Source organism: Python bivittatus, unplaced genomic scaffold (genome assembly GCF_059951505.1).
Source record: "Python bivittatus isolate LINGU-HERP-01145 unplaced genomic scaffold, Pbiv_v1 ctg000960_np1212, whole genome shotgun sequence".
Classification (NCBI taxonomy): domain Eukaryota; kingdom Metazoa; phylum Chordata; class Lepidosauria; order Squamata; family Pythonidae; genus Python; species Python bivittatus.
This window is the reverse complement of record NW_028277124.1, coordinates 19,952,309-19,967,100: the sequence shown is the minus strand read 5'-3', so window position 1 is coordinate 19,967,100 and position 14,792 is coordinate 19,952,309. Positions and strand designations below refer to the sequence as shown.

The 14,792-nt window shown below is 38.8% G+C and overlaps 1 protein-coding gene across 7 annotated transcripts in view; it reads left to right on the top strand.

Annotated features, from left to right (window-relative positions):
- The window catches only part of ARAP2 (ArfGAP with RhoGAP domain, ankyrin repeat and PH domain 2), a 129,311-nt gene that overhangs the window by 77,483 nt on the left and 37,036 nt on the right, over positions 1-14,792 (top strand). For all 7 annotated transcript variants that reach the window (XM_088131574.1, XM_088131578.1, XM_088131575.1 and 4 more), the window contains exons 17-23: positions 2,185-2,287; positions 2,741-2,939; positions 3,449-3,512; positions 7,537-7,700; positions 8,937-9,149; positions 11,807-11,912; positions 13,676-13,823. In XM_088131574.1, the coding sequence (XP_087987700.1) occupies positions 2,185-2,287; positions 2,741-2,939; positions 3,449-3,512; positions 7,537-7,700; positions 8,937-9,149; positions 11,807-11,912; positions 13,676-13,823 (997 nt within the window). The remainder of the gene's footprint in view (positions 1-2,184; positions 2,288-2,740; positions 2,940-3,448; positions 3,513-7,536; positions 7,701-8,936; positions 9,150-11,806; positions 11,913-13,675; positions 13,824-14,792) is intronic.

Here is a 14,792-nt window from a genome sequence, read left to right as displayed (position 1 = left end):
CATCTGTGATAGCTCAGGGGTATTCTTTCCGGAAGGGGAAACAGACTTGAAAGGTATTGGCTCTGTGTATGCAAGAGTATATTTTACAAACTAGGAGGTGGAGGAGGTGGAATAATTCAACCATCTCTGGCAATTTCTCCCCTACTTCCAAATAAGGCTGAACCTCCTGATACGCTTAGTTTGTCCAGCTGGGAAATTCTTATTCTTTTACTCTGTTTATTCCAACTGCAATAGAAAAGGAATCAGTTTAGATCTCCTTTCTTAAAGGCCAGAAATACAAACTTAACCACCTTCTGCCAGTCCTGAAATACAAAGGGATAGCTGTGCAACCATGTAGCCTTGCACGTGGAAGATGTAATGAAAGAATTTCCCTTGTGTACGAAACCATATATCTAGATATAAAAGGGAATTCATTGGCAAATGGAAATATAAGGGAAGGGGAAAAACAAGGGAAGGCAACACAGAATTCCAAATCAATACAGTCAGCCTAGCTGAACTAGTTACTTATTATCTCCTTAAATAAGGTCTTGGGATTTAGCTCATATTTGTTGTTTCCTGCAGAGAAAATGCTTGGAGAGGGATAATCTGAGCCTCCTGTTTGGATGTTGATAGGCAGGCCCCCTTCCTTCCTTCCATTATCCTCTGTTTTATAGAATACAGCCTCTTGAGAAAATGGTCTGTTGTTTTGTCCAATCAAGGGGGAAAAAATGCTCTGTTTCTGGTGTCCTGGCTCTAGCCAGAAAATCAGAAATCATCTGGCAACTAAATTTCTCTTCCTAATGACTCTGACTAGAATGTCCTTGCCTCTTCTTTTGGTTCTGAGGAAAGCATAAAGTTCTCCACTTTAATTTGCTGTCATAATATCAGGCTATATCCTTAGTTCCTGATCTTTTAAAGCTAGGAGAGAGAGAGAACACAGGCTTAGCCATTTTGGCTTCCTTTTACTGTTTCCAAGCTGAAACCTGGGCTGTTCTTTTCTTGTGATTTTCATTGGCTTTGAAGGCATAGACAAATGACATGTGGGAATCCACATCTATGCTTGGCTGTTGAGTGATATGCTGAAGGCCAAATTCATAAAATTGGATGGGACAGGAAAATAACAACACAACAACAACCTGAGATTGAATTTCATTCATTGTTACATTTAAAATTTAGATAAAGTAATGAAAAACGGCTGCTATTGAATATTTTCAGCTGTTGGAAGCATCTGGCCAACCGTGGCAGATCTAGAAAACTAAGCAGGGTTGGGGCTAGTTAGTACTAAAGGTATGGAAGTCTGTAGGTGATGAAGCCCTATAAAAGGTAGGATAAAAATATAATAATCCCAAAACACTTGAGGACCATCGGCATTGACAAAATCACCACCAGTCAATTGCAAAAGGCAGCTTTACTTGGAACAGCTTCCATCCTGCGATGATACCTTTAACACCATCAAGCAACAACATCTGCTTATCCCAGGTCCTTGGGAAGGACTTGATAGGTGGATAAAAGTGCCAAATCCAATCTAAACTTCTGACTGACTGTGTGACCAACCATAATAAGGTCAAAGATCTAGAAAACTGTGACAGTTACATCAGTAGGAGATGAAACTTACAAGGTGAGGTAGGTCTAGGTGCTTTTCATAATGTCTCTTCTTTGTAGCTGAAAATGCCTTGTGCAGTACCTGTAAAAAAGGTGGCATGACCTTTAAATCTATCAATGAAAGGCTTTCTGCAGTAGCTGTGTGCATGCATCTGTGTTTGTGTTTGCATGCACATAGACTGAAGACACCATATTTTCCATTTCAGGTGCAAAAGTTCTAGGGGTGTAGTTACATGTAATTCAGAAGACTTAGCTCTTTTCTCAGTTTGAAATAGAGTCTCAACTTGATTGGGCAACATGCTGAACATTGTTATTTCCCAACCTAAATTATTGGTTTAGCTCTATTATTTTAGTGTTCATTTCCCAGTATAGTTTATCCCTCCTCCATTCCCTCTTCATTAGACTATCAAATACATATTGATTTTCCATTATCTGCAAAATAAATGCAATGCAAATAAAGCACGTTAGAGAGTGTACCTCTTGCTGTTAGTTTCCAAGGCAAGAGGAATGAGACTCAGAGGTCTGGGAGAAAACTGTACCATTTACTGTTTTGTAAAGCTAATACTAAATAAATTTGATTCATCTTGTCCTTGGCAATTTTAGAGCTCTGTTTACCTTTGAAATCTACTTACTGTCAGAACGTGTGTTTCTCTTTGGTGCTGAAGCTGCGCATACTCAACGAAAATGGACTCAGGCAATTGCCAAGGTAATTTGGGTAATTATCTGTTCAAGTTAAGCCAAGCACCTTAAAAGTAAGTGGAAAGAAACGCTGTTGTTTTAGCACAAGACAAAGCCAGGTTTTTAATGGAAGCAAATTTGGATCTTGAAGAAGTAAAATAGTTTTCTTTCTTAATGGAAATGGTTCTTGTGCTTTTAAGGAAACAATGCACAAACATAAATAAAAATTCTAAGTGTTTTTTATAAATGATTTTATATTCTTGGGTTAGAAAATTCCACCAAACTTGTTAGATGCAATTTTAAGAGTAGATGTTTTTCTTCCTGGTTGAATGAAATTCTGACTCTTCTGTTTCAAAAAGTACTGATGGAGAATAAAGTTTTGTAGGCTTCTCTGGAACTTTTGAATTCTAAGAAGTGTGTGATAGGAGCCTCTGGTCACACCTTTGTACTGAGCCCTAATATTTGTTTTTGTTTGAAATAGCACTTTGTACCTGAATTGGCCAGATGTCTTCTGGAGAGGAATGCTGATGTAATTGGCCAGCTGTTCTATAAAGACTGCCATAATCTTGATAATTGGAAAAAAGGCTGGTTTGCTCTAGAGAAGACCAGCTTGTATTTTTGCCTAGAACTGGAAAATTCTCAAGAGAATTCAATGTATCTACGGCGGCTCCAGGAGTTAAGTAAGACTTTGAAAAAAACGTTTATTAGGTTGATTTCATAGCACTTTGAAAACTTCACATGCTTAAAAGAATAAGAAGGAAGCCCATCGTGGATAGATATGAATCTCCTTGCCTAAATCTTTTCCTGAATCCCATGGTTTCTTCACACACATCTCCCGTAATGTGTAAAGCAATATTGTCAAGTACTGTGATATATCAATTAACTGTGTTGCCTTGGTAATTATAATGATGGAATAGCTGTAATAAAATCAGACTGCAAGAAGTAGTTTGTAACATTGTAAAGTTGGCATTGCAAAGCTGTGCAAAAGTTAGCACCAGAGGAGGAAGAGCTACAGTGCCACTTCCTGGCCAGCCATCATGGTTTCCAATGAAGCTTGACTAAACCAGGCAATTAGGAAACTTGTCCTATCTCCCCCAAATTCTACCTCCCACAAGGCAGCAAGGCCACCTATCAGAATGGTCCTGTACTTTGTTGAAGTTTGTAAATGGATCTGTCTTTCATTTTTCAGCAATCAGCAGCTGTGTCCAAAATGGAGAAAAAACAGATGTTCTGCTACTGGTTGAGAAAGGAAGGTAAGGTGTAATTATAGGGATAAGCATTAGGGTTGTGCAAACCAGTTGGGGAGATTTGCTAGCAGTCCCAGCAAATATGTCTTCTCCACATGCACACAAGTGTGTGCACAAAGCCTCAGAAGACCCTCAAAACAGATGGAGATAGAGCTACCTTGACGCTTCGGATATTCTTGGAGAAGTGCTTAGCTCTCTAGAAAGCACTTTGTAAGCCCTAGAAATGACCTTGTTTTCAACACGTAGGGTTGTTTTTACCAAAGCCATATTGGCTATTTATGGTTAGAAGTAAAATCTTTGCTGGGCACCAGGCTGTGGAAGACTGATATAGAAAGTTAATAAACTTGGTTCCATCCATTACAGATACTTTAAGTGCCCTATCACATTGAGTTGTATTTTTAGAAGTATCTCCTTTCAGTTCAGATAAGGTAAAGGTAAAGTTTCCTTCAAGTTGATCTGGACTTCTGAGGACTACACAGACACGTCCAGGGTGTCTCATGACCATGCTTCCTATAGAAGTTATGGCTGGCGTCTTTTTAATTATTATTTATTTTCCAGCCTGGCCTATAATCTTGGGATTTTCTAGTATTTTCCACCCAGATATTAAAGAGGTCCCATCTCGCTTAGCTTTTGGAGATCATCCAAGGTCAGTTTAGTGCAGCCATCTAGTGGTGTTTATTGTTTAAAGTATACCCCAAAAGATACAGGTCACTGCACACACATGTCTCTCTAGACCTGATCTCCTGAAGACCTAAACACATATGAAAAGGTAGGTATCCCTTTTCACAGATTCTGTTCATTGTGGAGACTTTGAGAAAATGAGCAATTCCCAAGAGTTTAGTTCTCTTCCCTCCCCATGCTTTTGATATTTGGATGCTATCCATGTTAAGGATTCAAATTAATTTGTGGCGTTCAGCCTTTCAGTGACCATTATTCCAAATTGGTACAGTAGAAAGGTGAAAGTAATACGGTTTGGCAAAAGCATTGTTCCATGTTGCTCTTCTCTTAGGAAATAAAGCTGTGTGTGCATTCTAAATGCATGCTTATATGCATTTTGGAAAGCCCAAGGGAGACTGACTTTAATAAAACTGCATTTCTTTATTTCATAGTGACTATTTACATGATACTGTAGAATGTCCAACAGAACCCTAAAGACTTTGCAAGTGATATATTGTCCATAAACATGAAGCAATAGATCTGTCAGGAAGGGAGAGCTGCTTTTCCCCTTGGTTGTTATTGTTCTTAAAAAAAAAAAAAAAAATCAGCCAAATAAAACATGATGGAGTACAACGGTGTACCCTGTTTAGCTAATGCGGTATAAATATTGACTGAAAAACTCAACTGAGCAGAGAAAATATATCTTGCACATGGTTTTATCCCTTTGCCTTTTAAAATGTATGTGTGTATCAGGCTGCGCTACACCACAGCTGGCTGCGTTCTAGCTCACATGGCCTGTCCCAAGGGGAATCACTCGGCACCAATTCCAAAGCTGGACGTGAAGCAAAAGACACGCATGGCCTCTAAGATCACTGTTGCATGCTTTTCCCAGCCTTGAAGACTTTTAAATGGAACGGCTGTGTAATGAACGTGGAGCCTTGCAAAGTTAAAATAGGAGTTCTGCCATGGAACTTTGCTTGTCCTTTTAAAGTTAGAAAACTGTTCAATCAAGAGATACGTTCTCAGGGAAGAAAGCTCAGTTGGAGCCAGTTAGCAGACCTTGAAGCCAAAGGAGCATTTTTGTTCTCTCTGCCTTTCTTTTTCTTTTATCCTACCAGACCTGGCTTGCCTTATGTCTACTCTAAAGGTAGATTCTCCAAATCTACAGAGCTGCAGGTAAACCGAGAAGCTATTACAAGATCAGGAGACGTGCTTAATAGCTCATTTTGGTCAAGCAAGACAGGAATTCCAAAAATACCAGGAAGCCGTTTTGTTGGAATGCATTCAAAGGAGTGTTGAATGCCACTAGATTTTTAGAATTTTTAAAATTATTTATTTATTTATTTATTTGGTGTGCAAGTTGTAATAGAAGACGCATTCCCACTGTTGCCAGTTAGGGTAATCCTTGGGGGACATGTATATTTAAAGGTCTTATGTTCTTTCTGGACTAGGCATGAAACAGGCGTGGGTTTTTGGCCCAAATATTTTCATTTACCATGAGACGAATACACAGCCTCAACCCTAAGGATGTTTTTATTTTTGTTTTGCAAGCTTAATTGCAAAACAATTAAAATAATTAGAACGATGGTAATTCAAGATAACTCTGGCCCAATAAGGAACTGACATTCCTTTCCTTCCTATTTATTGGAGGGGTGGGAGTGGGAGCAAGGATGGGGACACTGATCTTGAAAACGAAGGCAACTGTTAGAGATGATTAGATCTGGCCATTTTAAGAAAAAGGTCTCTTATGTTTGTGTGTGTTGTGAGTTACCTAAAGGGCAAACAAGTTGGGCTGATACAAATAAGTGATATGAATGAGACTGTCAGATCAGCTGCTTTCAGTTATTTGCAAGGACACACCATCAAGAACCATAGGAATATCAAGTAGATTCTCTGCATTTTAATCTGTGGTAGTGTAAAACTTGGTAGGCTAGTTTTATAGTGCAAAATCTCTTTATAACTGTCGGTCTGTTTCTATACTCCACGGCTCCCCATCAGACATTCAAGGGCAGTTCCCTTTCAACTTTACTCCTGAGAGGTTGGTTATGTGGAGAGAGAGGAGAGGAAAAAAAAGATGCATTAGTGGAAAATTTCAGTGCGTTTTAAGACTGAGCAAGGATTTAATTCAGCATCTCCCTCCCATCTGATTAGTTGTAATCTACTATAAACTAGAGAGGGAGAGGAGGCAACTTAACTGAATTGCATTTCATCTGAATTTATCCAATTTCACCCTCTCAAAACAAGATGGAGGCTTGCCTCTCTTTTCAAATTAACTCTTCAATTTTGACATGCAATTCTGCCTATATCTATATCTATGTATATCTATATCTGTGATACGTTAAGAAAAGTGCAACATAAGTTATGCCTCGGCAAAAACTATATGTTAGGAAAGCTTCTTGTGGGAAATGTAGCAGGACCATGGTGCACCAAAAATATATACGGATTTTATGCAAAGCTGCCAAAAATTCAATGTGAATGGAACAAATGAAAAATTAAGTCTGAAAAAGAAGAAATTCAGAGAAATAGAAATGGATAGTTTAGACCAGTGTTGTCCAAACTTGGCCACTTTAAGAGGAGTGGACTTCAACTCCCAGAATTCCCCAGCCAGCCATGCTGGCTGGAGAATTCTGGGAGTTGAAGTCCACTCCTCTTAAAGTGGCCAAGTTTGGACAACACTGGTTTAGACTATCCACATTGTTAACTAATTCTAATTTAAGAGTAACTGCAATACATAGCTTTCCAGTTACGGGATCTTCCATTGTTAATCATTTTTCAGTCTCATAGGAAATGGAAAAAATACTCTTGCCTTTGACGTAGATGGGAAAGAGCAGGCAATTTGATGTGTGTCCTAGTAGCTTCAGGTTCGCACTTGTAAGTTCTCCCAGTACTCCAGAGCTCTGTCTTGTAATAAATACATGTGTGTAGGTGCACATAAACACACACATACACACACACACAGCCTTGCATGTGCACCTACATAGATTGAATGAAGATTTTCCTGAAGGCAAAGTCTCCTTGGAACTGAGGTCCATTAACAATCCTGGCAACAATATGGTGGCTTCCTGCTGCCTTGTTCTGGGCTATTGGTTTGTTTTAACTTCCCTGTCTAGTCTACAGCCCTGAGATGTTCTGCTGCTGTCTCATCCAATCATGGACCAGGCCTGATTGGGTCAGTTTCTAAGCCAGACAAGGTGTTCTTTTCTTAAATGAGTATCTGCTTTCTGCAATAGCCGACTGTGGTTTCCTGAACGGCTTTGCACTTGTGGCATTTATGCTATCGGTCCTCGCAGCAGCTTTTCATGAAAAGAGAGACCATATTCTTTGCGCGCTGTCTCTTTGCACCTTTCAAAATATTTTCTCAAACTTTTTGCAGAACGTTATATATCCACGGCCACACAAAGTTGGATTTCACAGTCTGGCATACTGCAATTGAAAAAGCAGCAGGTACAGATGGCAACATGTTAGAAGATCAGCAGCTCGGCAAAAATGACGTTCCGATTATAGTGAACAGCTGTATTGCATTTGTTACACAGTATGGTAAGTAGCCGAGCGTTTGTTCGGATTCCCGAAAATTGGAGATGCGTTCAGATAAAGTGCTTAAGAAGCATCACCATCAGATTACATTACGTGGGCTTGAGCTGTAAAGGCTACACTTTTAGAGGTGCTTGCTGTGATGCTCAGTTCGGGGTAGGTGTGTTGAGAATGTAACATGTATCTCATTATGTGGACAATAGGGCTGGGAAATTAAAACTAGAGCTTCCTGCACCAGAGGGACCTCTTGTGTTTGTATTAGAGGGAATAATTAACTGCACAATGATGGTGCCCTACGTGGTTTCTGTTGCAGAGCAGCTACCTGCTTTTGAAAATTTCACTCCTGCTACAAAGACAGAAACTTGCATGGTGACTGGCAACTGGTACTCTACAATGTCCACACTGGATTCCACTTCTAGCCTACTGGTTATAAAAACGTTTTGCCAGTCACTCTCCCTGGATATTTTCTTTTGCAGTAATCATAGGAAAGGATTTGGTCCACGTTATCACTCTTGGGGTAGCCAAGAGACTCCTCAAGTCCAGACATTGCTGTCCAGTGGGATGGTCAACTTTTTTCAGTCTGGGAAGATGGGCAGGTCTGAAATTATTTAGCCTGTTCTTTCTTTTTGGTGGAATGTGGAGTGTTAAAGTGTTACATGGGGGTTACCTATTTTGCGTCTTATAAGGGCACGAAAAACTCCAAACTCAGCCAGAACTTTGCTAGTATTGCTGCTGAATTTTGGCAGCACAAATGGGAGATGGTTGGGAGATGCAAAATGGTGGCTGCAGCATGGGGGATAAGCAGTTACCTTTTCATATATCTTGACTTTTTGTAACAGGCATGCTTTAGTTTTTCCAAACCACTAATCCACAAGCAGCTAGAGGCGGCTGGGATCACTGAATTGATCCTGTTATTTCTGGAATGTCAAAACCTTGAATGAACACTGTGGCGTCTCCAGTTATATATCTCTTTAAGGCAGCCTTCCACAATCTGTCTCTGTGTGATGCTGGGTGTATTGGAATTCCAGTGATTGCAATTCCCACACCCCCAGAGTTGCAATACCAGCATTCCTGGAGGAGAGGAAATTGGTGAAGGTTGTCTTAAAGATTGGAATTCTGAATTTTATCTCAAACAGCATCATTTAAACAATTTCAGAACATCTGCAGATCAGCTATTTGAGGTTCCACTTATAATGGCATAGAGTATCTTGTTTCTTTGACATTTTTTTTTTTTAATCTAAGGTTTGGGAAGCAAACGTATCTACCTGAAGAACGGAGATCCTTCGTGTGTGAGAGAGCTTCTAGAACGTTTCAGAAAAGATGCAAGGAGTGTTAAGCTGAGGGCTGGGATGAACCAGCTGGAAGATGTTACTGATACACTGAAATGTTTTCTTTCTGAAATAGATGATGCACTACTGACCAAAGAACTTTATCCTTTTTGGATCTCAGCATTAGGTAATGCATTATGGAATTGTTCTGAAGCCCTAGACACTATCTTCCATGCCTCAGTCAGTCAGTCAGTCAGTCACACCGACAGACCGACACACCGACAGACAGACCGACAGACAGACAGACAGATAGAGGGGGGTTATGTTGGTATTCCCTTTCCAGAGTGATCCTTCAGAATGAGTGAGAATGGGGACCAGTCATCTGTTCTGAATAAGTCATTTAAGCATAAACTTTCCATGCATATACGTGGAAAAATTTGAATAGAGAAACATGTTTGATGTAATGAGAGAATTAATGAAGGATACAAGGGTGATAAGTGGTTCTGAATGGAGAACAGACCATTATCGGTTGTGTCAAGAGTGGATCTTATGAAAACATGGACAGAAGGAAAAGGAAAGAAATGAAGGAAATAAAACTAAAAGCAGAATGGTTGCAGGAAATGAATGTGTCTATTCTTTATTAAAAAAAAAAGTATTAGAAGATAGATTCATCACCAACAAAATGAATGGAAAATAGAATGAGTAAAAAAGATACGGAAGGTGCTTGGAAACAGAATGGAAGTAATTGTGTTAGAGTGTCACAAAAATGTATGGCGTTATGTTAGTGTGAAGTATAACAAGGATGCTTGGTGGAATGATGAAATGGAAGAGGCTGAGGATGTGGAAGGATTGCTGTAAACAAGAAGATGAGCAAATGCTACTAAGATAGATAGATAGATAGACAGACAGACAGACAGACAGACAGATAGATAGAATACACACAGAGAGAATATACATTAAAATTAATTAAATGGAAGAGGCTGAGGATATGGAAGGATTGCTACAAACTTGAAGATAAATATAAATAGATACACAGAGAGAAAGAAAATGTACATTAAAATTAACAGAGAAAATTAGGTACAGTTTTGATGGAAATAACAAATTGGGTTGAAGATATTTGAAAAGGGCTAAATAGGAAGCCTGTGGCGGAGCGAATAGAATTAAGAATAAAAATGATGAGCTTTGGGGGCATGAAACTGAAGTGAAGGAATGCTGGAAGGCAGATTTAGAGTTTTGTATGGGAACAATAGAGATATGTCCAATAGGGAATTGAATCAACGCTACACATGTTATTGTACAAGAAAAATTTGATGAAAAGTAATGTGGGAAGCTTTCAAAAAATGATAAGACTACAGGCTTCGATGGTTTAACTGGAATGACATGAAAATATGGATTTGGTGTACTTAAAGAATATCTGTGTAACTTGTTTAATGTATGTATAAGTGAATTTGATGATTGGAGACTTAGTTTTCCAAGTGTGCCTGGCAAGGTATTTAGCAGAATTTTGTAGAGGAAGAGGTGACAATGAGCAAAATGTGAGAAGTGCAGTGTGACTTTATGCCAATAGGTGGTGAGATTTTGCTCTTCAACAATTCATTGAGGAATTTATGAATATCAGAAAATGTTTTTGATTTAGAAAACATGTGAAAATAAACGGAGGTCTTCAGGAATTCTATGCATAAGAACTTCCTTGTTTTCTCAACTTGCTTAATATACTACAGTAAAATTGCATTCTAGGACAGAAGATATAATACAGTACCTTTATTGCTATATATTTATTTATAAAATTTGCATGCTGCCAAATCAATTCAGATTTGGAAAGCATATTAAATATTAATATATGGGTGGGTGCATATGTGTTTCATTAGTAGTCATTTTCTTGATTATTTTAATGCAGAGATACTATCATGCTTGGCCTATTAGTGGCAAGCTTGTGGTACCCTCTTAAAAAAAGATGGGCCTAAGTTGAAGAAGAGAACAGGGCTGCTCAATCTGATTTAAGTTGAAGACAATGAATATGATTACTCCCAGTATTTTAATATTTTTCTCCTTTTGTTACATTAAAACTTATTATTCTCTGTTGTGGTGGATTCTGAGTTTCTCAGAGATTCTGGTTAACTGTATAAAGCTTGAATTCTCTTAGGCTCCAAAACCAATAGCCAATCTTGGTCTTTCCCCACCATCTCTGAGGTCCAGACAAGAGTGGAACATCTCTGGGCTCCTTAGGAGAATAAATCTGTCACCAGATAAAATATGGTTGGTGATGGAGAACAACCATCTTTCTTTGTTTACCTCCAAGAAAACATTTTGAAGCAATGGATTGCTGGAGCTACAAAAGGAACCTAACACGTTTTTGAGCTTGGCCAAAGACTAATCTTGAAAACTGAGACAAGCTATTAATGCAGTAGTAGAAAAGAGAATAGCTCCAAAATTCAATACTGTAACCTCGCAATAACCTACAGTGAGCAACAACAAAAGGAGAGCATCTTTTATTCTCTACATTTGTCCATTTGTATTTTAATCAGCTCTGCTTGTTATGGGTTAGTCATGAGTCAACAGAGGAATCAAGCTTTAAGGATTGTTATTGTGGGAACTATTGCAGACAAAGAGGTTGCAAGGCATCTTTGTTGTCTCCCAGTTGTTTTTCTTTACAATTGCAGTCGATAACCATTTGCATAGAAAGCGAATGATCTGTATTGTGTCGATGAAGGAGAGGCTGATTGGCTAAATAGTCATGGTAAATGACTTGATGCTGCTGAAGTGGCAGATCGATTCCTTTGTCTTTTGGACCTCATTGTATTAATCCTGAGTAATTTAATTTCTACTCTCCCTCTTCTCCATCAGATACACTGGATGAAAAAGACAGGGTGAGAAAATATAGCACTTTTATTCGAACGCTTCCACCTGTCAACAAAGCAACTTTGGCAGCATTAATGGGACACCTTTACAGGTCAGTGCGTCAGCAAATCTGCTAAAGGAAGGCATCATTTGAACTGGTGTGGGATGTCCAGTGTGGTGTTATAATAGCATGAACTAAGGCATTTTGTAGATGAGTGTGTAACATTAGGGTAAATATTTTGTATGCATCATTTCAGAAATTCATGAAATGATTTAAGTGGGGATGGCGGTAATAGTTTATCCTGCTTTCATGATACTTGCTGACCTTTTCAAAGACTGTCATCTAAAATCATTGATAAAATATTGATAAATAACGTCAATCAAAGTAAACAGCAGTAAAGATTGTCAAAACATAACCAGATCTCACACATGCGCATATTTTTACAGTACAGTTAGTACTAGCGGATGCTGTCTGAGGAATATATTAATAATATCTGATATACTATATTAGCCTCCTCTCTGTATTATAGATGTGAAGCGGGATTAATAAAATTGCAGCTCACACAGGGGCATCCTGGGAATGCATATCAAATCGACCAACTGGAATCTTTATTACGGTCATAGACCCGCATACGTATATTCAAATTATAATTTGAAGAAATTATTAATATAAATGTACAAATCATTTCCAGATGACAGCTTATTTTACTAGATGGCAGATGTTGCCATGAGAGCCAATTTGGTGTAGTGGTTAAGGCACCAGGCTGGAAACCGGGAGACTGTGAGTTCGAGTCCCACCTTAGGCACGAAGCCAGCTGGGTGGCCTTGGGCCAGTCCCTCTCTCTCAGCCCTGGAAAGTAGGCAATGGCCAACCACTTCTGAAATCTTGCCAAGAAAACTGCAGGGGCTTGTCCAGGCAGCCACCAGGAATCCACACTGATTTGAAGATGTGCAGGCACAGAATATTGGCGTAGATGCTTAAAAATAATAATCCGTGTGAAGAAAATCTGCATCTTGTAAAGGAAGTGGCAAATTTATTTGCACAATTCATTACCTTCTTGTTGAACAAGGGACTGCTGTACCTTACCCAATAGTTGCCCATCAAAAACTAAGCTTGGCCACGAGGATTAGAAATTTGCAGTCTTTAAAAGTAGGATTGAGAAAAATTAAAAAGCTGCCACACGTAGGAAATTTTTGGCTGGCAATATGTTCTGTGCTTGCCTGGAATTATGGAATAGACCGAGCTCTCTCTCTCGTTCTAATGGCCTGTCTTCTTTATTTAAAACTGCCCTTTAAAAGTGTTATGAGAGCCATTTACTCAGGGTTTTGCTTTTGAAAAACAAGTTTCTAGCTCTTTGGAATGCAAATATATATTTGAAAAACAGGCAGGCAAGACTTGCTTAAATCTCACAAGCTATATCTCGGGTAGAATAATGAGATATCCAGCAGCTAAGAGGCCAAGTTTCAGGTGTGAATTGTATTTCTGACCTTGACTTGCCACTGACGGGAGATGACACAGAATGTCTTATGTTTTTTTCTGAAGGAAAAATGGTCAGGAGGATGACCTCTGCCTGAAAGTTTAGTTTACTGGCCTGAATGGACTTTTGCTTTGATCCAGTTCTATCATGTTCTCACCCTGGATGAGCATTTCCCCATGGTGTAGTACTGATAAGCAGAAGAAAGAGTTTGTGTCAAAATAGCAGCATGAGAATCATAAGTTAATGAGCTGGGAAAAGATAAAATGTACAATTTCATTTTAATGAGACCTTTTCTTTGAGTTGAACTCTCTTGCTGGAAAGGCATCCTGTGGCCACATCTGTGCAAATCAGTGCCTGCTAATTTTTTTTTAAATAGATTTATTAACTGCATCAACAGGGTTCAGAAATGTTCAGAAATCAATCTCATGGATCCTCACAATCTGGCGATGGCTTTCTCATCATGCTTGTTTCAAACCAAAGGACAAACTAGTGAAGAAGTTGATGTAATTGAAGACTTAATTATAAATTATGTGCAGCTTTTTGATGTAAGTACTCCGCATATTGATCAGATCTCTCTGGTAATATAATTTGGCAAATGGGATGAAAGCTTAAATGCTACTTCATGTGTCTGCCTGGGAAGGTTTTTTTCAATCAAACTCAGTGTGATATTTACCACTTGTGTTTTGTAATCAGAAGGATTCTAAATTTAATGTACAGTTTTGTTGAAACTGGTGCCTCCAACTATGACTCCCATGATTTTTATAATTGCTAAGAATAGTGGCAGTTATAGTTGCAACCTATATAGAATATCTGAAAACACTTAGGCGCACTGCCAACTGGGTGAAGCTAAAGCTGTGTTTTTCATTTGCTAAAAGTTTTCTTATGCATCTGGTATCATCCTTTAGAACAGGCTTATTCAGGAGGTCAGGAGCATACTTGGTATTTTGAGGGCACAGTAGGCATGCTTACAAAATACCTGCCATACCTATTCACAAAGGAGTTGGCATAGTAGGCTTGGTCAGTCACAGAGCACCCATTTTCTAAAAGAAGTTCTCCAGGAGAAATACAGTGATACAGACTGGTGCTTTCCTTTGAAATATGCCAGCATCCTTCCCTTCCCTTCCCTTCCCTTCCCTTCCCTTCCCTTCCCTTCCCTTCCCTTCCAGATGGGTTGTGGGAACTTGTGGGAATCATGTAACTCTATGATGTCCATACCTGTAGAATACTCTGCAATATCTTTGAGCATGGTTACCTGCTATCAAAGTACATAGTACTTTAAAAGTTTAATCAGAAATAGAAAAATACACGCTTGCCAAATTGTACCAGTAGCATTACAAATGTATTTTGTTTTTTTAAAAAATATTCCTTTGTTTTTACTTCTACTGATTTGTTTTAAAGAAATGTTTAATTTGCAATAACCAAGGAGCAAGGATTAAGTGTTAGTGTTTGGAAATCTTTCTCTGCAGATATCATGCTTTACTTTTTAGAAAGATCAGAAGAAGTCTGGTAGCACC